The following is a 23,008-nucleotide window of genomic DNA, read 5'->3' as shown; positions in this document are numbered from 1 at the left end:
AGCAAGCAGCCCACACGCCAACACAAAAGGCCCACACAGCAGCCACCAGAAGCGTCTTCCCTTTATTTTAGTTTATTAATAGGATACAGAGTGCAGGCACTTACAGTGGTCAAACCAAGCGAGCAGTGAGCAAGTCTGCTCAGAGCGGCCACCCGGGGCCAGCCCTGTGTGGGAGGCCTGAATAGGAGCCAAGGGGCCCCCAGAGTCTCCTCACCCACTAGCCCCAAGCCCAGGCCACTTTGGGGACCCAGGAGGAGAAGGGGGCTGAGGGAAGAGAGAGCGAGGCCATGGAAGCTGAAGGTTCCGGACCTGGCAAAGGCACCTCTGGTAGCCAAGGCTGGGCCGTGTGGTTAGTACGGCCAAGGAAGGAATATGTACAACTTGGGCAGGGCGGGCAGCACTGGATCCACTCCTGGATTGCCACCAGGAGCTCCTGCTGCTGAGAAGTGGATACATTCCTTGCCCCCCAACAATGACTTAAGGGTACAGTTGCCCTTGGTGCCCAGTTTCCAGAAGGCCTGGTCTACTCAGGCTTTCTAGGCCAGAGAGGCCCCTGGGTGAGTCCACCTTATACTAGCTGGGATCCCTCACTGAAGATGGTGCCCAGGGTCCAGTTCCCTCCTCTGCTACCCAATGGCTCATCCCCCAAAGTGCAACACCCAAGGTCCCCCCCCACACTAGGGCTCCAGGGCCCCTTCATTCAGTGCTATGTCCAGCTGGGGATGGGGGCTAGGGTTAGGAAAGAGTTGGGGAGCCTGGTCCTGGCATGGGGAGGGGAGGGCCAGGGGTAGCAGAGGGGCCCAGACCACTGAAGCTCCTGCACCGAGGGTGCACAAGAAAGCCCCGAGAAAATGCCCCACAGCCTAGTCAAGCAGGGACGGCTCGGCTGGGCGGATAATGGTGGGCCGGCTGGGCGCAGCCGGGGGTCTTCTGCTGCAAAGAGAATAAAGACAGACAGAGGTGGGAGACGGCAGTGAGGCTGGAAGCAGGGCAACAATGAGGACCCAGGCCCAACCACCCCTTCCCAGGTTGCTGTTCTTCGCTAGAAGCTCTGAAGGCTGCCAGAGTGCCAGGAAGGAGTTTGCCAAGCCTAGGCATTGATACCCCTGCAGTTGCTTGCTCTGTGACCCTGGACAAGTACCCCACCAGCCCTGGACCTGCAAGGGGGACAGGTGGGGAAGAGAGCTTAGCCTGCAAAGTGAGGAGAGGAGGGCAGGGTTATGCCATGATTGATGTGTGTCCTCAGTAAGGAAGCAGGAAGCAAAGGCCAAAACCCCCATGTGAGGATCCCAAGATGTGTGGGCAAGCCTGGAGCCTTGGAGTCACCTAATTCCACAACTCTGTGACTCTGGGCAGTTAACTTGGCTTCTCTTGGCCTCAGTTTCCCCACCAGTAAAATGAAGATGCCAGTGACTCCTCTATTCCCTAAAGGGCACAGGCCAGTGACTAGATGGTATGCAATGAGGGGGCCAGCCTTACCTGGGCACTCCAGGGGGGATGCCAGGAGGAATCCGAGCAGGCCGAGATGGGATCTGAGGCGGGGCCAAGAAGGGGTCGTTATTGGCAAACACGCTCTGGGGTCCAGGTCGGGATGGGATGGGAGGCGCTGAGAAGGAGGCTGCTGGCCCCACAGGCACGGGTATTAGGGGAGGCCCTGGGGTGGAGCCTCTCACCGCTGGGGGCCGGCTTGGGGGGTGCACACCGGACAAGGGTCGGCGCTGTGGAGTGGGGCTGTGGAAGAAAAAAGGTGTGAGCTGGAAACAGTGGCGAGGAGCACCAGCCATGCCAGCATGGCCACAGAAGCCTGAAGCGGGCTGGGAGTGCTAGCCATGGTGGCAGCCTCTGTAACAGGCTGGTACCAGCTACCACTGAGGTAGATGTGAGTGACTGCCTGGTCCAGGGCAAGGGGCAGTGCAGGTGCACTGGAATCCTCTTCCCACCCCCCCAGACCTGTTAGAGATGGCCAGTCTCCTACCCAAAACCTGTGCTTGGCCAAGGGCTCCTGCTTCCCTCTGACCTTTCACAGATATTTCTCTCTCACTGGCCCTGCTCAGGCTTCCTCACCTCCATGCTTCCTCTAATCCACCCTCCATAGTTGAAAACCCTACCGGAGCCCAGCTCTGCCCTACAAATAAAGTCCAGATACTTCCAGAGGCCACAAGCGCATGCTCCAGGTGCCCCACAGTATACCTCTGGGCCTGAGCACCTGCTGCTCCCTGGGCTAGATGCTGTTTCCTCTCCCTAAGTAACTAGTTCTTTGAAGTATCAGTGGGGCTGACACCAATGAGATTTCCCTGACCTGTCCTCTCTCCTCCCACCACTTGCCCACCCTTCCACTGGTTAGGTTTCCATGCCAGCTGCTCTGAATTTCCCACACAAGGGTCTTACTTCCATCCAATAGCTTGGGGACAGTTGGAGGGAAGGAGATGTGCTGGTTATGCCCTCTGTTTGTCCCTCCAAATCCTCCCCCTCCCAACCATTCTTGGCCATGCTCTGTGCCCCAGGAGGCTGACCCCCATGGCTGGTGTTGCCCAGGCCTCTAACCCTTTTTTCTCCTTATCCCTTCAGGTTGAGGTGGGCTAGCAGCTCCCACTGTCAGTAGCCCTGGGTGCTGTGCCATCTGAGTTGAGCCCCTTACCCTGCCTGCCCATGGGTTGGGAGAAGAGCTAGGCACCCCCAGGCAATAGCCTCTGTAGCAAATGGGTGACCAGGCCTCACAGACCTGTGGCTGCTGGTGCTCTGGAGCCAGGTGTCATCAACAGGTGGGGGCACGGGTGTAGACACAGTGCTGGTGCTGATGTCCCCAATGATGCTGAGCGCCTCCTTGAGTGCGTGGTACATGCGCAGCATGTCATCCCTCCTCTGGGCCTGGTCAGCTGACTCTTCCATGAGGCTGGTCTGGTCTGCTGACGAGTATAAGTAGGCCAGCAGCTCATGGTGGATGAAGGCCTTCGTCTGGGGGCAAGGGTCAGAGAGGTTAGGGCTTCCCACCACACTGAACATGCACTCGGCTTCTGTGACTGGCTGGAAAAGCACCCATCACACTAGGTAGGGCTTTCTTTGTCTTTATTGTAGAACATGTAAGATGTTTAAAACATAGGTGAGCTTTGCACCTAGCTGTCTTCCGAGTTCCTCAGGGAAGCTTTCAAGTGTTCTTCCAACACATTTCAGGAGATTCTTTAAAGTTATTCCTAGAAGCATTATCTCTTTTATTACTATCCTTTCTGCTATCATTTTATCTTCAAACTGGCTTTTGTTTGAAAACTGCAGCAGGTCCTCCAATAATGTCCTTTAGTTCAATGTAATTTGATTATGTCATTGATGCAATTTCCTAGGAACATACCCTTATTTATATATAACAATTAGCCTATGGCATTTTTAAAATTTGAGTGTAGTTGGTATACAATATTATATTAGCTATTTTAGTTTCAAGTGTATGTAATTAGCCTATGGAAAATTTTGTTTCGTTATAAGTTATTTCACTTTAAATTGTAGAACCTATCTACAATGTTAATTGAGACCTTCCTGCACTAGTTTCTGTTCATTAATTTTATACTTTGTTCCTGAATCCTCCTATAGAATACAGTAGTTTTTCAGTTACTGTTCTTGAGCTTTCTAGGTACACATATCATGCGTACATGAACTTCAACAAATAGGAATAATTTTTCCTATTTTTTTCTTTTTAATACGCTTTAATTATGCTGTTACAGTTGTACCAACTTCCTTCCCCTTTGTTCCCCTCCTCCCAGTGTCCCTCCTCCTTAGTCCATGCCCATTGGTTGTGCATACAGTTCTTCTCAACATCTTCTTGTCTACTCCACTCCCTCCAACTATGCTTCTTAATTCCTGTACCATCACCCTCCCCTTCCCCCCTTCCCCCTCCCAAATGTTCCCCATACCTATAATTCTTTTCCCACTCTCGTTGCCTACTTAGTTTGCCTTTGTTTCAATTCTCTAGTTTCTGTTGTTGGTTGTTGTGATACAGTTTTCATTTCTAATGTTCATAGTTTTGATCCTCTTTCTCCTAAACAAGTCCCTTTAACATTTCATATAACAGTGGTTTGGATCCGATGAATTCCTTCAGTTTAACTTTGTCCTGGAAGCACTTTCTCTGCCCTTCTATTCTGAATGACAGCTTCACTGGATAGAGTAATCGTGGTTGTTAGGTTTTTGCTTTTCTTTGTTTATTTTATTTATTTTTATTTTTTAACAAGGTTATTTTATTGTATTTTTATTTTATTTATCTGTTTTTAGAGAGAAGGGAAAGGAGAAAGAAGAGAGACAAACATCAATGTGCAATTGCCTCTCAAGCACGTGCAACCTAGTCATGTGCCCTGACTGGGAATCAAACCAGTGACACTTGGTTCGCAGGCCGACACTCAATCCACAGAACCACAGCAGCCAGGGTGGTTTTTGCTTTTCATTACTTTGAATATTTCTTGCCAGTCCCTTCTTGCCTGCAGAGTCTCTTTTGAGAAATCAGCTGATAGTCTTATTGGGACCCCTTTGTACGTAATTCTCTTCTTATTTCGTGCTGCTTTTAAGATTCTCTCTTTATCCTTAACTTTTAACATTTTGATTATAATGTGTCTTGGTGTGGTTCTCCCTGGGTCCAGTTTTTTTGGAACTCTCTGTGCTTCCTGGACCTGTAAGTCTGTTTCCTTTCCCAGGTTAGGGAAGTTCTGCTTCATTATTTTTTCACATAACTTTTCAATTTCTAGTTCTTCTTCACCTTCTGGCAACCCTATGATTTGGATGTTGGCCCGCTTATAGCTGTCCCAGAGGTTTCTGAGCCTCTCCTCATTTTCCTCACTTTTTGTTTCCTCTTTCTGCACTGGTTGTTCCTTCCCTATGTTCCAATTTGTTTATTTGATCCCTGGTTTTCTTTCCCTCACCACTAGTTTCGTATGTGTTTTCATTCATTTCAGCAGGACTAGCCTTCATTCCTTCCCCATCTTGTTTAAGATCTGCTGTTAGGTCTGTAAGTAGTTTTATAACCAAAGCTCTGAACTGTGCCTCAGAAAGATTTCCTATCTGCTGATCCATTAGCTAAGATATTTGCTGTCTGGTCAGCTGCGTGATTGGGATCTCTATCATGATCTGTGCCACCCTGACAGTTTTGTGTTTATCTTTGCTTCCTGAGTGGAGCCCCGTGCACTTGTCACTACCCGGCGACCCTTCTCACCATGCTGTGGCGTTCTGTGTGGGAGCGGGGATCCAAGATGGATTCCTGCCGTTCACCCTCTGCTGAGACCAGGAGCCTTCTCCGTCCCCACGCCCTCCGGTCCTCACAGTCCGAGGCAATGGGGGTCTGCCTTCCCTGGTGTTGGAATCGCGAGCTGACAGGTTTGGTCTGCAGCCGGGGGTGCTCCCCAGGCACTTCTTACCTCCCCTTAAATATAGGTGTCTGTGCTTACCGCCGTCCCACCGCCATCGCTGCAGCTGCCACGGCCAGCACAGCTTGACTTCTCCACCCCAGCTTCGCCCCTCCTACCCATCTGAACGAGCACCATTTGTTTATAACTTCATATGTTGGTCTTCCATGTAGCTTTATTTTCTGGAACTTCTGGTTATTTCTGGTTTTGCGGTAGTTGTAGTCCTTCTTAGTTGTGGAGGGAGATGGAGCATGTCAGTCTTGGCCTCCATCTTGGCCGGAAGTTCCCCGTTCTTTTTCAACGTTCACACCTCTAAATTATTTTTCTTGTCTAACTGCATTGGCTAGTAACTCTACAAGGAAGTTAAATAAAAGTGGAAATGGCCAACTTGTTCTTGATTTTAGAGGGGATGCTTCCAAAGCATGCTCATTAAGGTCAAGTGCGGCTTGAGACTGAAATACATAGATTCAGTGGATATATGACACCTCATAATAAAAGACTCTGACTACAAATTATCTATATTGGAAATTTCCTCAAACTTTCAACATCTGCAAAGATGACCAAGCTCTATAGTTTCTAAATGTGAATGCATCAGCTATTTAAACATTTACATTTTGAAAAACTGGTAAAAGGAAAATAAAACCTAAAGGTACAAAAAGGTACAACAAAAACTCCTTTGTCCACACTGGCCTCCTTAGCCCCCCTGTATTTCCCTTCTGGGAAGCAACTGCTTTTACCAGCTCCTTGTACAAACTTCCAGAGACAGCAATGCATATACTATATATATTTATTTCTTATCCTTTTAAACACAAATGGAGTCTTCCTGTATATTGTTATGCTCCATACCTTTCCACTTAATAATGAAAGTTATTATAGACCTGCAGATATTCCTCATTCTTTCATGTGATAGAACTGATATTTATTAAATGGATTCTATTAAAAGAATAAAGATTTCAAATCTTTGGCCACTACAAAACAATGTTGAAAAGAATAACCATGTACATACTCAACTGGCACATGGGCAAATGTCTCTGTGGGAGAAATCCCTGCAAGTAGAACTGCAGGGTCAAAGCATATGCATTTTAAATTTCAGGCTGCAGAACCATTAATATAAACTTCATCTATCTGTGAAGAATATACCAGGGCACCTACAAAACTTAGCACTGACCCCACTCAGGAAACTGTGAAAAACGGAACAAAAGAGAGGAGACTTGGGATTTTTGCTTTAGACTCTTGCCATAGTTTCAGTTTTTATAGCCACAACACAAATCAAAACTGGTCTATATAGCTTTCTGAGTACCTACTGCCAAGCAGAAGGCCTAAAATGGGAGATAATTAGTACAGCTGCATTTTACAAAAGAGAAGTGTAAATGAGAGGCTTGCAAGCCCCATGGCAAGCAGCTAACGCTGAAAATAAGAGTGGGCTGGACTACAGGCCATCAGGAGGCCAAGGCTGCCAATACCAGGCGATAGCTGGGGATACAGCCTAACTTTGAATCCCATCTCCCACTCTTCTGAGTGTTGGGGTAGGTTTCTTGAACTCTTTGGGCCTCTGTTTTCCTCTCTATAAAATGGGGATGATAGTAATCCCTCTCCTAGAGTTACTATAAGACAAAAAAAAAAAATTAATTTAGAGGAAGTGCGTATGTGTCATGTTAGCTTCAATTACCTGATAAATGGAAGTGTGAACCCTGTGCAGCTTGTACATTCCAATTTCCCAGAAAAGGCTGGGAATCCTGATTTTGATGTTTAAATGGTGATGACTGACTAATTCCTTGGCCCCTGCCTGTGACTGGAGGCCCTGCAGGGGCCAAACACTTACATTGTTGATCATGAGGTGCATGATGGTCTTTGGCATGAGGTCACGGATGGACTTGTTGATGATGGCCACATAGGAGTCCACCAGGTTGCGAATGGTCTCCACCTGGCGCTCCAGCTGTGGGTCCATGGAAAAGGTGTTCTCCTGAACTCCATCCTCGTTTTCTGCCTACAAGGTGGGAACAGAGATGATGAGGGGTGACTGCAGCCCAAGGAGAGCGTTGGGAGCCCCCTTTCCCTGGAAGTTGCTTGCCCCATCCCACCCACAACCAATCCTCCAGGGCTGGCTCCTGATGGCTGTGCCAGCACCATGTGGCCCTGTCTGCCCCTGGCCTGAGCTGCCTGGACCCGGGGTGACCAGAGCCTAAAACGGGCTAGATCCTCTTACTTGAGGATTGAAACACGTATATCTGGGTACTGAAGGCAGCCATGTTCACGCTACCTCAAGGAGGGGAGGAGAAGAGAGAACAAAGCAGATGGGATTCCAGTCCCTATTCATCCCTGTCTTTGGCTTCAGTTGGAGAACCTTCTGGGCCCTGATGACAAAAGCCTCCTCCACCTTTCTGCTTTGTTTGCTTGAGGGTATAGGCTACATGCCTTTAGAGAGTTATGGCAAATACAGCCTGGAAATGACTCATCCTGTGAACCCCAGCTCCCTTCCTCCCCCAGGGTGGGGTCAGCTCAGCCCCTGCTGGCTGGGTAGGGCATGACAACTGCTCACCTGGTCCTTCTCAGGGTAAACACCAGCTCGGAGGAATGAGGCCTTCCAGCTGTCCACGTCCTCCTGGGAGTCACAGGCCAGCTCGATCTGCCGCAGGTCCTTGTAGACGTTCCTGTGATGGGAAGAAGAGAGAGAGGCATGAGCTCGACCCTGACTGATGGTCCAGCTCAGGTGTAGTGAGCTCTGGGGTCCAAGTGACCAGGATTCATACTTGACCCAGACACTCATAACCATAGGTCCCAGGGTAGCAGGAGCATCTGCACCCCATCCTGTCCCATGGGGCAGGTATGGCTGAGATAGCCAAGCTACCCCAAAGTATCTACGGGAGATTTGGGTTTGAGGTTAGGCATCGCCCTATGACAGAGCTCTGGCCAACTGGTGGTGAGTGGCTCCCCTGAGGGACTTATAGGAGTTATGAAGGGAGGTGCATGCCTTTGTTGCTCCTCCCCCTCTTCCCTGATGCCTGCAAAGTCATCGAAATGGCTGCAGTTTGGGTAGCCATCTTGGACAAAGAGGAGGAAGCCTGAGGAAAGGGCTTGGGCTCAGGTGCCTGGGGCGCTGCCCTACCTGCCCTGTATAGTAAAGTCTTAACTTGATTTATATAAAAGAATAAGGACATCTATCTTGTTTCTGCTACTATTATTCTGGGTTTTCTGAACTCATAAACATTTATCAGGTAATATCTTCAACCCCCTGCACAGGGGGACACACAGGGCCAGGGTGGGGGGGGCAGTTTCCCTGTGTCCCTAAGCCAGAAAAAGCTTCTCAACAGGTCTGTCCCACTGCAGAGCCCAAGTTCTCTGGGCAGAGGAGGTGGGAAGACAGTGAGCCCAAAAGAGCTATAGAGGTTTTTGAAGCCAGCTGTTGGTCAAAGTAGGTCTTTCGGGAAGCTCAGAAAAAAAACAAGACAGAGCTTTTTTTACACAAAACAGGGGGTTCAGCTGGAACTGGAGGTACAGATGAGCAGTGGGGTGGTGGTCCTGGGGCTAACTGGGAGGATGTCAATCACCTGCCAGTTGGTCATGAATAGCCACCAGGTCTTGCCGGACAGCTAACCCTTGATTCAGGTGGTCCCTGGTTCCTGAATGAGGGTGTATGTGTGAGTGTGGGGAGGGACTGCCTTTTCTTGTGCTAAATAAAGTCTCCCACCAACACCCCAGGGATCATATTTACAGAGAGCTCCCTGTCCTTTCTCTTCTCTATCTACACTCAGGGATCTCATTCTGTCTCATGACTATAAACACCACCATGCAATCACAACTCTCCAATCCACATCCCTTTCTGAAGACTGTACCTACCCAGCTGCCTCCTAAAACCCCCCAGGCCTCTCTCCCTTAGCATGGCCCAAACCGGCTCCTGATTGTCCCCTAGCCTATCTCACTTCTGCCTTCCTCATCACAGCTGATGGCAGCTCCTCCCTGCAGGAGCTCAGGGTCACCAGCAATGCCTTGCTCTCTCCACAACCACACCCACCAGGAGTTTGGTCAACTCGATTGGAATGTGCACCCCCTCTATGTCCTCAGCACCACTAGGATCCAGCCCCACCATTTCCCACCTGGACCAGCACAGTCTCTTGGTACTCAGTCCCTGAGCTCTTCCCACCCCCGGACATCTATTTCTTTTGAAAATTTTTTATTTATCGATTTTAGAGAGAGATACAGGCATACATTTATTGACGCATTCACTGGTTGATTCCTTTAAAAAAAAAAAAAAGATTTTGTTTATTTATTTTGTGTGGGAGATACATCCATCCATCAGTTGCTTCTTGCCTACCCCAATCTGGGGACCTGGCCTGCAACCCAGGCATGTGCCCTGATCAGGAATTGAACTGGCGACCTTTTGGTTTGCAAACCGGTGCTCAATCCACTGAGCCACACCAGCCAGAGTTCATTGGTTGGTTCCTGTATGTGCCTGACTGGGGATCAAACCCACAACCTTGGCAAATCTGGATGATTCGCAAACCAACTGATCTAGCTGGCCAGGGGCCTCATGTCTGTTTCTCCCACAGCCACCAGAGGGCGTCTGCGAGCACCTGAGTCAGGTCCTGTCCCTTTGTTTAGACCTTTCCAAGGCTCCTGCATCGTTTCATCCCAGTCCCTCTGCCCTGACCATCCACTGAAAGGGTCAATGGCATTTTTGTTTCTCATCTGACTCCCTTTCTAGAATGTGACACCCTAGTGCAGGGACTATACACACATCAAGTGCTCAGTGGATGCTGCTGAATGACTGAAGTCATCGGTCTCCACCCTGGGACCCCATGGGTGCTCACCTCTGCTCCGTGTTGAAGATGGCAAAGACATGCTTGTTGGACATGAAGCCCTTTTCCACGTCGCGGATTTTGAGGTTGTCCAAAGGCAGCATGTACTTCTTCTCTTTCTCCTGAGGGCGGAAGGGCAGGTGTCAGTCACCCTGTGCTCTTTAACTGAAGACCTGAGGTTGCTCAGAGCTGGACTCTACTGCAAGGACCACTGCCAAAGGCTGATGCTTCCCATGTTAGTCACTTTACTCAGATGAACTCATCGATCACTGCTGCCCCCTTATTTACCCCGCCCCAGCCATGCCAGCCTCCTTGCCATTCCCTGAACGTCCTAGGCAAGCTCCTACCAGGACCTTTGCACATCTGGCACCTCTGCTTGGAACATCCCATGCCTCTGTGGCTCCCTTCTTGCATCCTTCACATCTTTGTGCAGAGGAGACCCCCTTGTCAATACCTACCCTAACCCCAGTGCAAGCTCCCCCTGACCCTAACTTCTCCCCTTGGTGCTTCCCCTCACAACGCAACACAAGGTATCTTACTTACTGACCCAGGTTGCAGTCTGTCACCCAGACTGACTCCTCAATTCCTGGAGGGCAGGGGACTCCTATCCATTTTGATTACTACTGACACACAGTGGATGCTCAAATCTGGCCAGCTCTGACTACCCAGAATCCAACTATTTCGCTCCTCCAGGTTGAGAGAATGGACCACTAACTAAGCTAAAGCCTCATAACGAGCCTGAAAGTGAGTTACTGCTGTGCACAGAGGCACAGAGAAGGGCAGAGAAGGCATCAGGAGTGGGGCTGGGATTTCAGATGATCCAGGAGCTGATGCCTGAGCCCCAAAGCCACAGAAGTGTCACTCACTTCCTAAGGGTAGCCCCTTTTAGAAAATGCCTGCTGATGGCTGCTGGAGAAGCAGCCCAGGGAAACTGTGTCCTTTGGTCAGGAGCATGGGCTTATCAAGTCATACTGGAGCCCAATGCTCGCCCAAAGTCATCACCTAAGCACCTACAGGGCCAGTGTGCCATTATTCCCCGCAGTAGCCATGTGCTCACATGCACATACTATTTGGGTTTTCACATCAGGAAACCAGAGCACGACACCAAGGTTCCCAGCTCCCATGCCCACGTGACCCACAGCAGCTCGAGAACCGAGGACAGATATGAAGTGCTGCTCCTCCAACAGCTCACAGAACTCTCCCCCAGCCCCACCAGGGATGCGTCTGCTCAGAGAGGGGAGCCAGCTGCCAGGGCCACACAGCAGGTGTAATGGGCCACAGAGGCACCTGTGTCCCAAATTAGGTTCTCTCCTCTGCTCTCCCAGCCTTTCATTTCCTGGGTCACTTTGAAGGAGAGACCTGCCCCCTCACTAGCAGTTTACTTCTATCCCTCTTGTCCTTGTCTGCCAGAAAACCCCAGAAAGAAGCCCAACATGGCTGCTGCTCCCAAATTCAAGAGCAACCACAGTGATGGAAGGGGCTCCCTGGTGGATGGGTGCTGGCTTGGGAGTTTCAGGACTACAGAGGCAGGAACTAGCGTCAGGCTGGGTGCATATGTGGGCTATCCTTCAGCACTGGAAGTAGGGCTTGCCCCTCCCTGACTGTGTGCCCTTGCGCAAGCCCCTTCCACTCTGCCTCAGTTTCTACACCTGTCAATGGCAGACAGGAGTCTTGCCCTCCTTGTTTGAGATGAGAATCGACATTTTGAAAGTGCTGATCCCCAGAGCCAGAGCTTATAAGACACCAGGGGTGTTCTTTTGTCTGTCTCTCTCATGGTTCCAGGGTCAGCCTACCCAGCTCTGGGCAGGGAGGAAGCAGAGCACAGAGCTTCTCCAGGCCTCCAGACCAAGCTGCAGAGAGGCAAGGAGATGGGAGCTTCACCCCTCCATTCAGGCCCCAGACTTGAAGCCCAAGGGAAGAAGGGTGGTGAGGAAAGGGCGTACCAGTTGTCCCATGGAGTTTTAGGAGCTTTAAATGGGGCCAAGGCAGGAGTTCCCTGGCCGGAAGTTGTGGAAAGGCCTTCACTGCCCCCACTCTGCCGTGTCATGTGGCAGGAAGCTTCTAGTCAGCCGGCCAGGCCAAGTAACTGAGTCACAATCCTTTTGGACCCTGAGCGAGACGCCACATCTGGAAGTGTTTATAGTGTGATTCTGCCCAGAGCACAGTGGCTGCCTTCCTGATGCTGCCGGCACGCACGCGCACGCGCACACACATGCACACACACAGCCGTATGTGCGCCCGCCCCCACCCCGACCCCCAAGGAAACTCTCTCCCGCACGAAGAGGCCACAGACTCAAACCCTCCTTCCCACCCCCTATCCCCCTTAGGATTTCCTGAAAACCCACAACTTTCTCCAGATGCAAGCCAGCCCAGCCTTGCCACGTCAGAAAAGCTAGAGCGGATTGCCATGGGTGGAGCAGTGGCTTCCCTGTCTGCTCAGAGGTGCTGAAGCGAGGTGGCTCTGCTGCTGCTTGGGGGGCCTGCAGGATGGACAGCCAGCCCCGCCAACCCAGTGTTCAGACTACCTGTTCAGGGGGCTCTGAATGTGTACAGTAGTCTGCACATTGGTTAGGCTGGGCTTGGGCCAGCGGCACGTCGGGACAGGGCCCCCCAAATTTGCTGCCTTCCCCACAGAGAGGCAGAGCCAGAGGTGAGTGTCATCGCCCACCACCCTGTTTCCCACTGGGGTGGAGACTTGGATGGAAGGCTCTGGAGTCCAAAAGAAGGGTCTGGGTGGGAGAAAAGGCTCCAGGGAAAGGCAGAGGGAGATCCGACACCAGTCGTGAGGTTGGGGGGCCGGGGCCGAACCATTCCCCTATCCCTACCTCTTGCTGTAACGACCTTCTCTTGTGTATTTTTTAGAATAAAGAAATACAGATATCTTGCCCCTCTCTGAGGCTTCTCTAGAGGCCTGGTCCCTGGGGGTGGTCGCCACATGTGACTGTGAGGGTCCCAGCTAGGATCCAAACTTGGGGAGGGGCACAGAATTTCGTTCCCACCCCTCCTGACCTGAGCTTGCTTTGTGTCTGGGGGCACATACAGGCCTGCTGGTTCTCATTATCACCGGGGGTGGGGGTGGGGGGGGTGTTCAACCCTCCTCTCAACATTTCCCCTGCCCCTGGGGCCCCAAGGGAGAGTCTGGGGCTCCTGCTTTCAACCCCCAGGTAAGAGATAAATGAAAGGCCTTTCCTGAAGTTCAAGAAGAGAAACAGTGAACCAGGCTGGGGGTTGGCCCCAAAGTCCCTCTACAACTGCCCAAGGCCAGCACCAGGCCCTGAGGACCCCTGAGCCCAAAGGCAGGGACCAGCCCTGAACTTGCCTGACAGCTGAGAAACTGCAGAGCAGGCTGGGTTTCAGGCTGTGGGGGTGGAGAGGGAAAAAATGTGAAAGCATCACCCCACCCCTTACCCGGCCATTTTAGGGAGCTGATGTGGCCATGAGGGTTCCTTGAGGAATGCCTGGTCTCACCCTCCCTCCACATCCAAACCCATGAAGCTGTGGGTTCCTGGACAACCCCACATCTTTGTTTAAAAACAGCCACCTAGATAGGGTCCCTCCCTTCAGGGGACTCAGAGCTCCTGCAGTATCTGGAACACTCCAGGGGTGTGTGTCTGGCTTTGTGTGAAGTGGGATCATTTCACCCCCAACTACCCTCCCTTGGAGGAATGCACATCTGGCCTGGGCTGTGGGGCAGGGGTCCAGGCTGGGCTGTGTCTTGGGTCAGGGAGCTGATGCCCTTTACCCACCCATGGGGCCCCCTCTCTGCTCTGTGACATGGGGTAAGTCACTACTTGGAGCCTGCTTTCTCACTGACAAAGTGTGAGGACTTCCTGAGGAGGAGGGTACCTTCCACATGTGGCCTCAGTGGGCTTCATACATAAGAGAGCTGCCCAGGGGCCCCGACACAGCTCTACCTGCCTCGGCTCTGAAGCTGGGTGGACATACACACAATGGGCCAGCCCTGCCTGTCCTGGGATAGGGTCAGCTGACAGTGGGGCCTCTAGTGTGGGCCACTTCTCAAGGGGGCCCTCCAAAACCCCTGAGGGGAGGAAAGCCAGGAGGGGAGGGGAGGAAAGCCAGGAGGGGAGGCACCAGGGGTGATCAGAGACGCTTAACTTCTCCAAGGGCACCTGGGCTGGGTTGTGGCTATGTCAGCCCAGACAAGCAGGAAACACAGTGGTGTGTGACTAGATTCTGGTCAGACACACAATGAGCAGAGCAATGCATGCACATTCTTGTGAGGCCCTTATCTCCCTTCTTAGGCTGCTAGAGGCCACATGGTAATGAGCACGGGGGCAGCCACCTTGGGCCATGAGGGGGAACCATGTGCTAAGGTGGCAACATAAAAAGAGAAGCCCAGGCCCTGGTCAGCCTTGCAGCACAGGGCCACCAAGCTCACCAGGGATACATACAAGAGACTTCTGTCTTTGCAAGTGCCTTCATTTTGGGCCTCTGTCACGAACACATAAGATTGCTCTAGCCAACAAGAAGAGCCTGTGGGTCTCTCAGAAGGCAACCAAGGAAAATTACAGAAACACAATGCCCCTCGCTGGTGACCCTGACCCCACAACAGCAGTAACAGGGACCAAAGGAGTGGCTTCACAGTTATGTTGTTCCACTAAGAGAACTAAGTCAAGAAACAGGCCAATCAACATGGGATGGGCCAGAGCAGAGGCAGAGGAGGGACCAGGGCAGCAGCGCCTGTGGTGCTGCCTGGAGGAGGCTGCCTGCTGGGCCAGGAGGGCGCCCACGCACGGCTCACCCTCTGCCCCACTCCACAGAGACTGTGGCTCAAAGCAGCCTGTGACACTGCTCCCTGAGGCTACTGCTCCGGGTGCTGTCCTGTGAGACTTCCCTCTGTCCTGATCAGGACACCAAAGAAACACTATGGCTAAGCACCTCACAGTAGTTATAGGCCATTCTTCCCACTTCACAGATGAGCAAACTGAGGCCCAAAGAGGCTAAGGGCCTGGCTGAGCCCATGTAGTTTGTAGACCATAGAACCCCAGCACCCCAGCAGCCTGGCTCTGAGCCTGAACCCGAACCCTTGTTCCCAGGCTGTGTTCCCTCTGAGAGCCAGAACCTCCTCTTGCTGTGCCTTTGGAGGCTGGGGTCTGTTTGTAGCCTGCTGGTGGCTCCCTCCCCCATCCCCCTTTCTTCCATTAGGCTGGACCCCACAGTGGGTCATGGGGGGCCGGAACGTGATGTGCAATGCCTGGCACATCCTCCAGCTCTGGCATGGTGAGCTCTGAGGCTCAGAGAACCTTTCTTAAATGAACGAGTAAGCAAGTAAGCGAATGAGTAAATAAGTGAGTGAGCAAGTGACAAGAGAGCAACTACCACTCTCACCCTAGGGCCCCGCTGCTGGCAGCCACTCACCTCCTCATCCTTGTACCAGGAGAGAGACTCGGCCGTCAGCACAAACCAGTACTCCTTGGAGCCGCCCTTCATCAGGCTGATGTTGTTGATGGTCAGCCAGCCCCTGCGGATCACCTGGGGAGAAGGGTGCAGCTCAGTGGAGGACCCACCCCCCAGCCCAGCCCACCCCCAGCGCTACAGCCTGCGCCCTTGCCCTCAGCAAGGCAGGAAGCCAGGGACCAAGGCAGAGACATCTCCAGCCCAAAGACAGCCAACCCACATTCGCCTTGCCACAAGCACTTCCCACTGGAAACCAGTGAGGAGCACTCAGGTGGACAGTTACTGACTCACTCACATGCTGGGATGAGGTGACAGGGAATGGGGCCCCTGGGATTAGGTTGAGTTAGCATAGATGACAGAAGGTGTGCCTGCTGAAAGGAGCCCAGAGGAGGAATCCGGGCTTATGTGTAGGGCCATGTCACATGGAATGTGACACTGGAAGAATTGTGGTTATCTCAATGAGATGTGGGTAAGAGGGATGCCCTTGGGCCATGCCCTCTGGATGGCAGCCATCAATGGAGGGCTGGAGGGGTCACCTACATGATGAAGTAGCTCTCTCTTCTTTCAGGAGCCAACTGGCAGAGGCTCCACTTGCAGCCTTAACTCTGCTGTCTACTGTTGCTCACCTGGCCCGACTTGCCAGGGCAGATGCTTAGCAGGCACAGGTACTTGCTTTGACAGCCCCCATCCCGGGGCTCCCTTCCCCACAGGCTCCTTCAGGGTATGAGGATGAAGGGATGCCTCCATCCAGAGCGCTGGGGGTGAAGGTTTAAGCCCAGGGGACTTGCAGGGAATACTCTCCATGCTGGACTCAAGCCCTGTGATCTCTTTTTTTCCGCCTGACACATTAGGCTGAGAGGCCTCCTGGATGGGGGTCATCGGACAGTGGCTGTCATTTCAGTGAAAAGCGAACCCAGGCCTGCACAGGGAACTCACCTGACAGCTAAACGCTGGCAGCCTCCTGGGCCATGGAGGCATGTGTGAGCCAGAGCCCCCCATCACTCTGGACTGGGGACCCTGGGGCAGCGGGAAGCATGTGGAGGCATAGGCAGAACTACTTGGGACCAAGGCAGCAACAGACTAGGCCTACCTGCAGTGGGTAAGTTGCAAGTGGCCACAAACAGCTGGGAAGAGCTGGTGTTGGGACCCCAGGTTGGGGTGGAGCAGGAGTACCCTAGATGGGGCTTTGGGGATGCTTCTGAGGCCCAGGGGATGCTTCCTAGTGGATAGCTACCAGGAGGGGCTGAATCCTGCCCACTCTGACCTGCCCCCAAGCCTGCCCAATCTTAACAGGGTGACCAGCCCCCAGCTCACACCCCTCCTGGGGCTAGACTTGGGCTCTGAGCCTCAGAGCCTAAAGATCAACGTGGCAACAGAGCGCCCAGAGACTACTGCACCATGCAGAAGTCCCTGCCTTGGCTGGAGATGGCATGAGATGCTGCCTGGAAGCCCTTCTTAAGCCAAGGGTGTAGGCTTCTCCCTCCCTGGGATGACAAGACAGCATTTTGGAGTCTTTCTGCCATCAGGGAGCAGACAGCGACCTCTGGCACCTGCTCAGCCACAGGCTGACTGGAGGGCGAGGAGACAGAGGTTATCATCCCCATCAAGGTCATGATACTCTCCCTGGCAGCAGGGTGACCAACTCACCCTAGTTTTCCCAGGACCCCCAATTTGGCACTAAAAGTCTCAAGTCCTGAGGATACCCTCAGTACTGGATAAAGCAGGAAGGCTGGTCAGGCTGGGGGCAAGGCTGGTCTCCACACTCAGGCCCAAGGCCCTCTCGCTTAGGACGCAGGAAGAAGCCCCTACATGTGGTCACCACATCCAGCCCCAGAGCTTCGGAGCTCTGCTCACACCTGCTCCTCCATTCCCCTAGGGTAGGTGGGGCCTGTCCTGGCTTAGGCCAGACACACAGAAAGGGTATTTCTAACCTTCAGTTCAGTCACTGATTGACAGGCGGGGGAGGGAGGATGGTGAGGAGTGGGGGGCAGGCTGTTAAGTGTTCCCCAGAGAAATCCTCCCATGGGTAGACCTCCGCACTCCTGGGCCCAGCCTGGTTCTGAGGGGCAGTTGTGCCCCGACCACCCCCTCCCTGGTGGTTTGACTTGTCTGTCTCCACCCTCAGTCAGCATGGTGCGAGCTGGAAGGCAGGGCCCTGGCTGTGCTGCAGGGTACATTAGGTAGGGCCACGCCAGGAATAGCATGCCTGAGTCTTGGGGCAGAAGGTTACTAGTCAGACCTGGGGAAGCCCCTGAGGTCCCTTCTCCCTTGAGCCACCCAGAGAGCTGCCTTCATGGGAGCCCAGCTGAGGTGAGAGACAGAACCTCAACCTGGAGAAGTGTAAGCTATGGGTGGCAAACACAGGCGCTGAGTCTAGAGAAAAAGGAGCACTTAGGCCCGCTCACCCAAAAGGCAGATTTGTGCCCAAGGGGACTGGGCTCAGAACGAGGGGGAACAGGAGTGGGGTGGGTAGGGGAGACAGAAGAGGCAGGCAGAGCTCCCACATTCCAGGGCGCACAGCAACGAGCATGCTGGAATGGGAGAAAGCGTAGCAGGGGCAGCACGGGCAGCAGGCAAGAAGCAACAAAGCTGAGGCCCACCAGCAGGATGGGCCAGCCTCCTCCCAGATGAGGGTCCCAGCCCCAGTCACGAAGGCAGGGATGGCAACCACGGCTGGGAGACCCAGGAACCAGCAGGGAAAGAACGACTAAACTTCTCCGGGTGTGGAAAGAAGCAGGCCACTGGGCTGTTTAGAGGCAGGAAATCATTCAAGTTCAAAGAGGGCTGTAAGTGACATGTGAGGAAGTGAAATCAGGGGCTAAGGACCAAGGACAATCATTCCTCTTTCCGTATAATCTGAGAGAATTCTAGGCCCTGAGCATAGGATCAGCTACTGGAAAGATCCTGGGGTTGCCAGAAGAGCTCCGCCAGAGGGCAGCAGTGGAACCCAGTGCCTCAGTGGCTGGCGGTGGCAGACTATCCCAGAGGAGGAGGCAACTGTCAGCATTGGAGGCCCAGGCCATGCTCTCTAAGGTGGGGAGCTGGGGCTGAAGCAGCTGTCTGGAGGCAGGCACCTTGAAAAGAGCTCAATTCTCAGACTTGAGCAGCACCTGCTCCCCCCTGGACTGGGCCACACAAGGAGAGGGATGGCAAACACCACCCATGTGGGGGGCCACACCCATCAATGAGTAGAAGGGGCCTGAAGCCCTATGGTAAGAATTCTAGGTGCAGAGGGAAAGAATGCTAGGATCAACAAGTGATGTCTGCCACAGGCAAAGGGGGCAAGTGTCTCTGCCATGGAGGCAGGATAGTGGCAGTGTCCAACAGAGCTGCCTGATCAATTAGTTATATCTGTCATGCGACTGGGTCACATACAAAGCTATCATGTGGAAAAAAATTCCCTGGGAAGTTAGTCACATTGGCCATGGAATGGTAAGTGGTGACATGCTTAGGAAAGAATGCCAGGACTGGCTAGTAGTGTCTGCCATGGGCACATGACAGGGGAGAGGCACAAGGGAAAGAGTGCTAGATCAATTAGTAACATCTGCCATGAGTGCAGGAGGGGGGAATTTTCTGCACAGTGCCGTTCACACTGGAGACAAAGTGGTGGCAATGGCAAGTTCCAGCAGAGCTTAAGCAAAATTTTCCCTGAGAGGGATGTGAGGAGGGAGGTGAGAGGTACTTTGCCATCCCTGACCTACAGGAAACCAAGTCAATACGTCAGGAATGGGCTGGAGGAATGGGCCTCCCATCAGGGTGGTGGTCAGGTTAGCGTCTGTGAGTAGGCTTATGCCCAGGACAACATGACATCGGGCATAGGCAGAGGGTTTTAGGTTAGTTTGATTTTTAGTGGTATTTTTATTTTGAGGGGAAGGGAATGTTAAGGGGTGGGGGATCTCCACCACTTCTACATTCTCTAATGTTTGCTAACGCACGCTAAGTGGGTACTTACCAAGATCTCCCCCTTTGGAAATGCAAAGTTAGGATTGTGGGTAAATCAAAGAAGAGCAGGCGGAGGAAAAGAGATGAGGGACATGAGGGGACGGAGAAAAAGCAGGAAAGGCACAAAAATGGGAGGAGAGAAGAGCAGAGAAAAAAACAGCAAAAGAAAAAAATTACATGCTATTAATTATATTCATGGTGTTAATATTTAATTCATTATCATTTCTCAAACAAAAAAGCAACAACATACATATTACCTACAAGCACAAAAAAAGAAAAATCATGCAGTGGTTACACCCTTCTTTTCCAGAGGGCTCTATAATCGTGCAAGATAAACAGCAGAGCCCCCATCTCCACCCCCGCATGATGTGGAGAAGCAGGGGACATGGATAGAAATTTTTGCAAAGATGATGATTTTCTCAAAAAAGAAAAAAAGAAAAGTACCTAATACTGGTAAATATAAAGCTGTTCTTATTTCACAGGCTTTTGGCTGAGGCACAACATCAAGGCAAAAAACCCTGTGTGTGGCTTAGGGGTGCAGTCACACCACCCCACGCCTCTCCAGAAGTGCTTGTCACGATGCTGCCTCCCACAGGCTCCTAGTCCTTGGGGCTGAGAACCCAATGCAGCTGCAGACACCATGGGTGACTGGGCTGCCCTGAGGGGGTCAAGTTCTAACCATGGCCTTGCATGTTCAGTTAGGGCCTTACCGGTGTGCAGAATCTTCCCCCTTGGCTCTCAGACCAGTTTCCCAAAGCATCAAAACCTAAGTGGACTCAGGAGGCTACAGGGGTGAGGATCTGGTGGGGCATGCACACACCAGGTGCCACTGCAAGACTTAATGGTCCCTTAGTGCCCTCCCACCCCTGCTCCCGAGTGTGGTGCTGCGGGCCCGAGGGGTGGCTACCTGGTTGGGAATGGCTCTCTTCTTGTTCAGTTGTGTGCTCCTCTGCTGAGCGCTGAAACCAAAGCACAGAGGCATGCAGGTGAGATGATAGGAGGGAAAAGGTGGGGTTCCTTCCTACAGGAGGAGACCAGTTAAGGGCACAGTCAGAGAGAAGCTTCCCTGCACACAAAGGGCTGCTCCAGGGTAAGAGCCCAGACTTGTGGAATGAGGAGAAGACGTATGGAGCTAAACCAAGGCTTCTAGGCCCTGATCTCCGCCACTCCTGAGAGCACCTGCTATTTCCACAACTTACTGGGTAATGGAGCCTCCAAGAATGGGCACGAGAAGCTGGATTCCCAGGTGGCTGGAAGTTAGCCATGGTGGTTTCACAATAACCTGACTGTCAGACTGTTCGGGGGTCAAAGGCTTGAGGCTTCCTCCCGCTCCCCATTCCTGATGCCAACCCTGGCACCAAGTCCTAAGTACAACAGCTGTGACCACAGTGTTGTCAGACCTGAGACATCAGACCGTGGGAGAGCTGCTCGCTGGTACTTCACTCATGTTCAGTAGCTCCTGCCCCAAACCAGAGGACAGTCAAGGTCAACAGGGCATGTTTCTATTACAAGGTCTGTTATTTATCTATAGTCCCAGGTCTCTTTTATCCTGCTTCCTGGCTAGCTTGTGACAGGAAATGATGAGTGCAGAGGAAGGCCATGCATCTTATATATGGGCACCTACTTAGTTCTCTTGTTTGTCCTAATGTCATATCTTCTTATTGTATTGCTTTAGCTGGAACTTTCAGAACAACATGAAAAACCCTCTTGTTTTGTTCTTTTACTGACTGCCTCTGGATTTTTTAATTTTTAAATCCTCACCCAAGGATATATGTTTATTAATTTTTTTCTTTTGAGAAAGAGGAAGGGAGAAAGAAACATCAATGTGAGAGAGAAACATCATACCTACATGCCCCAACCGAGGATTGAAACCCACAATCTAGGTATGTGTCCTGACTGGAGATGGAACCTGCAATCTTATCGCATATAGGAGGGCACTCCAACCAACTGAACCACCCAGCTAGGGCTGCTCTCTGGGGTTTTACCTTAAAGTTCAAGTTGGCTGTTGGATAAGTTGAGTGTGTGTTGTGTGCACACATGCACAAATGAAATAAGCTTCTGTTCCTTGATCAGTAAAAGTTGAAACATTAAGAGTGGAGGTTGGGCCCCGGCTGGTGTGGCTCAGTGGACTGAGTGCCGGTCTGCGAACCGAAGGGTTGCTGGTTTGATTCCCAGTCAGAGCAGGGCACACACCTGGGTTGTGGGCCAGGTGCCTAGTTGGGGGCGCATAAGAGGCAGCCACACATTGATGTTTCTCTCCCTCCCTTCCCCTTGCTCTAAAAATAAATAAAATATATATAAAAAAAAAATAGAGGTAGTATTTTACCCAATAATTTTCCTAATGTTCAATGAGTTTATTATAAGGTGTTTTCTTTGGGCCCTGTTTTTAGTGTTTGGAGAGCCATGGTAAAGGAGCTCAGAACATTTAAGCAAGGGAAGACAGTTGATCAAAAGTGCCTGAAGAAGAGAGAACCAAGCTAAGCTAGAGAGATTCCAGATATGCTACTTCCTACGGGCTTCTGGGCTCCCTCCTTTTCGTGGCAGCCTACATGCTGCACATTTCCCTTGCCTGCACCCAGCTAGAGATCTCCCACTCCCTTGCGGGGAGTACAAAGTCCAACCCTAGCTCTGTGAGGGCCCTCCTGGTGATGGGGCCTGGCCTCTCACCTTCCCCATGCTCCTGGCTTCTTGGCCTTCCTTCCCTGTCTCTAACGGTCTCTGGGGTGCCCCCGCCTGTCATCTGGCTGTCAGGACCTCAGGAAGGTCTCTCCAGGATGCATCCTTTATCCTCCTTTCCCACAACGCCTCATCTACCCTCCTTTCTAAGTCCCATTTTCCTTGTGACAATTTGTTCAATGACAATGTGTCCCCAGCCTGGAGGCTCTGAAGAAGCAGCGCCAAAGTCTAGCACATTCACTGTCCTAGTCCAAAGGCTCTGAGACAGTGTTCCAGGGTTGTACAGTGGGATTCTAGGATATCCCTCCCGGGGCTGAGCCCTGGCTTAAACCTGGGCTGGGTGGAGCCTGGCACCCTGGGCCCTGCCCCCAGCCATTCACACACCAGGGAAAAGGCACACAGCAGGCAATACCCACCAGGTCACCAGCTGCTCAGTATAGTAACAGCTGGGGGAGGTGGGAAGGCGCAGGAATCCAGAGGAAAGAGTGGAGTAGTCAAAGGAAAAACAGGAGAGATTGTGAGAAGGAACTGTGGATGAAGTGTGAGAAGCAGAGACGTCAAAGTGAGGAAAACAGCAGTAAATCGAACAGGGAGGGCCAGTGTTTTCAGCCCACACCCAAGAGGCTGCTGGGTAGGGGGCAGGAGGGGTTACTCCCCAGGCTGAGAATCCTGCCTGAGGGGCAGTCCATGGCCTGTGCCCCACAGCCCACTCCCAGCAGGGACAGCCCAGCTGGGGCTTTAAGTTTCTGACCGTGCCCTTATTCATTCATTCCACTCACCTACCATGTGCCCAACACAGAG

General features: G+C 52.2%; 1 protein-coding gene across 14 annotated transcripts in view; it reads right to left on the bottom strand.

Moving 5' to 3' along the window:
- DNM2 (dynamin 2) overlaps nt 1–23,008 on the bottom strand; it is a 91,891-nt gene that overhangs the window by 591 nt on the left and 68,292 nt on the right. For 2 of the 14 annotated variants that reach the window (XM_090289579.1, XM_090289580.1), the window contains exons 13-22: nt 22,624–22,653; nt 20,439–20,490; nt 19,542–19,553; nt 15,551–15,664; nt 10,184–10,293; nt 7,915–8,026; nt 7,198–7,362; nt 2,723–2,955; nt 1,480–1,731; nt 44–933 (exon numbers count right to left, since the gene is read on the bottom strand). In XM_090289579.1, coding sequence (XP_090145705.1) covers nt 864–933; nt 1,480–1,731; nt 2,723–2,955; nt 7,198–7,362; nt 7,915–8,026; nt 10,184–10,293; nt 15,551–15,664; nt 19,542–19,553; nt 20,439–20,490; nt 22,624–22,653 — 1,150 coding nt within the window. In that variant the 3' untranslated portion in view covers nt 44–863. Of the gene's footprint in view, nt 1–43; nt 934–1,479; nt 1,732–2,722; nt 2,956–7,197; nt 7,363–7,914; nt 8,027–10,183; nt 10,294–15,550; nt 15,665–19,541; nt 19,554–20,438; nt 20,491–22,623; nt 22,654–23,008 lie in introns of those variants that run through there. The other 12 variants (XM_090289586.1, XM_090289587.1, XM_090289584.1 and 9 more) reach the window with 9 other exon arrangements.

Source organism: Furipterus horrens, unplaced genomic scaffold (assembly GCF_987537825.1).
Source record: "Furipterus horrens unplaced genomic scaffold, mFurHor1.1.pri manual_scaffold_10, whole genome shotgun sequence".
Classification (NCBI taxonomy): Eukaryota; Metazoa; Chordata; class Mammalia; order Chiroptera; family Furipteridae; genus Furipterus; species Furipterus horrens.
The sequence above is the reverse complement of the archived record's forward strand: the minus strand, read 5'-3'. Positions and strand labels throughout refer to the sequence as shown.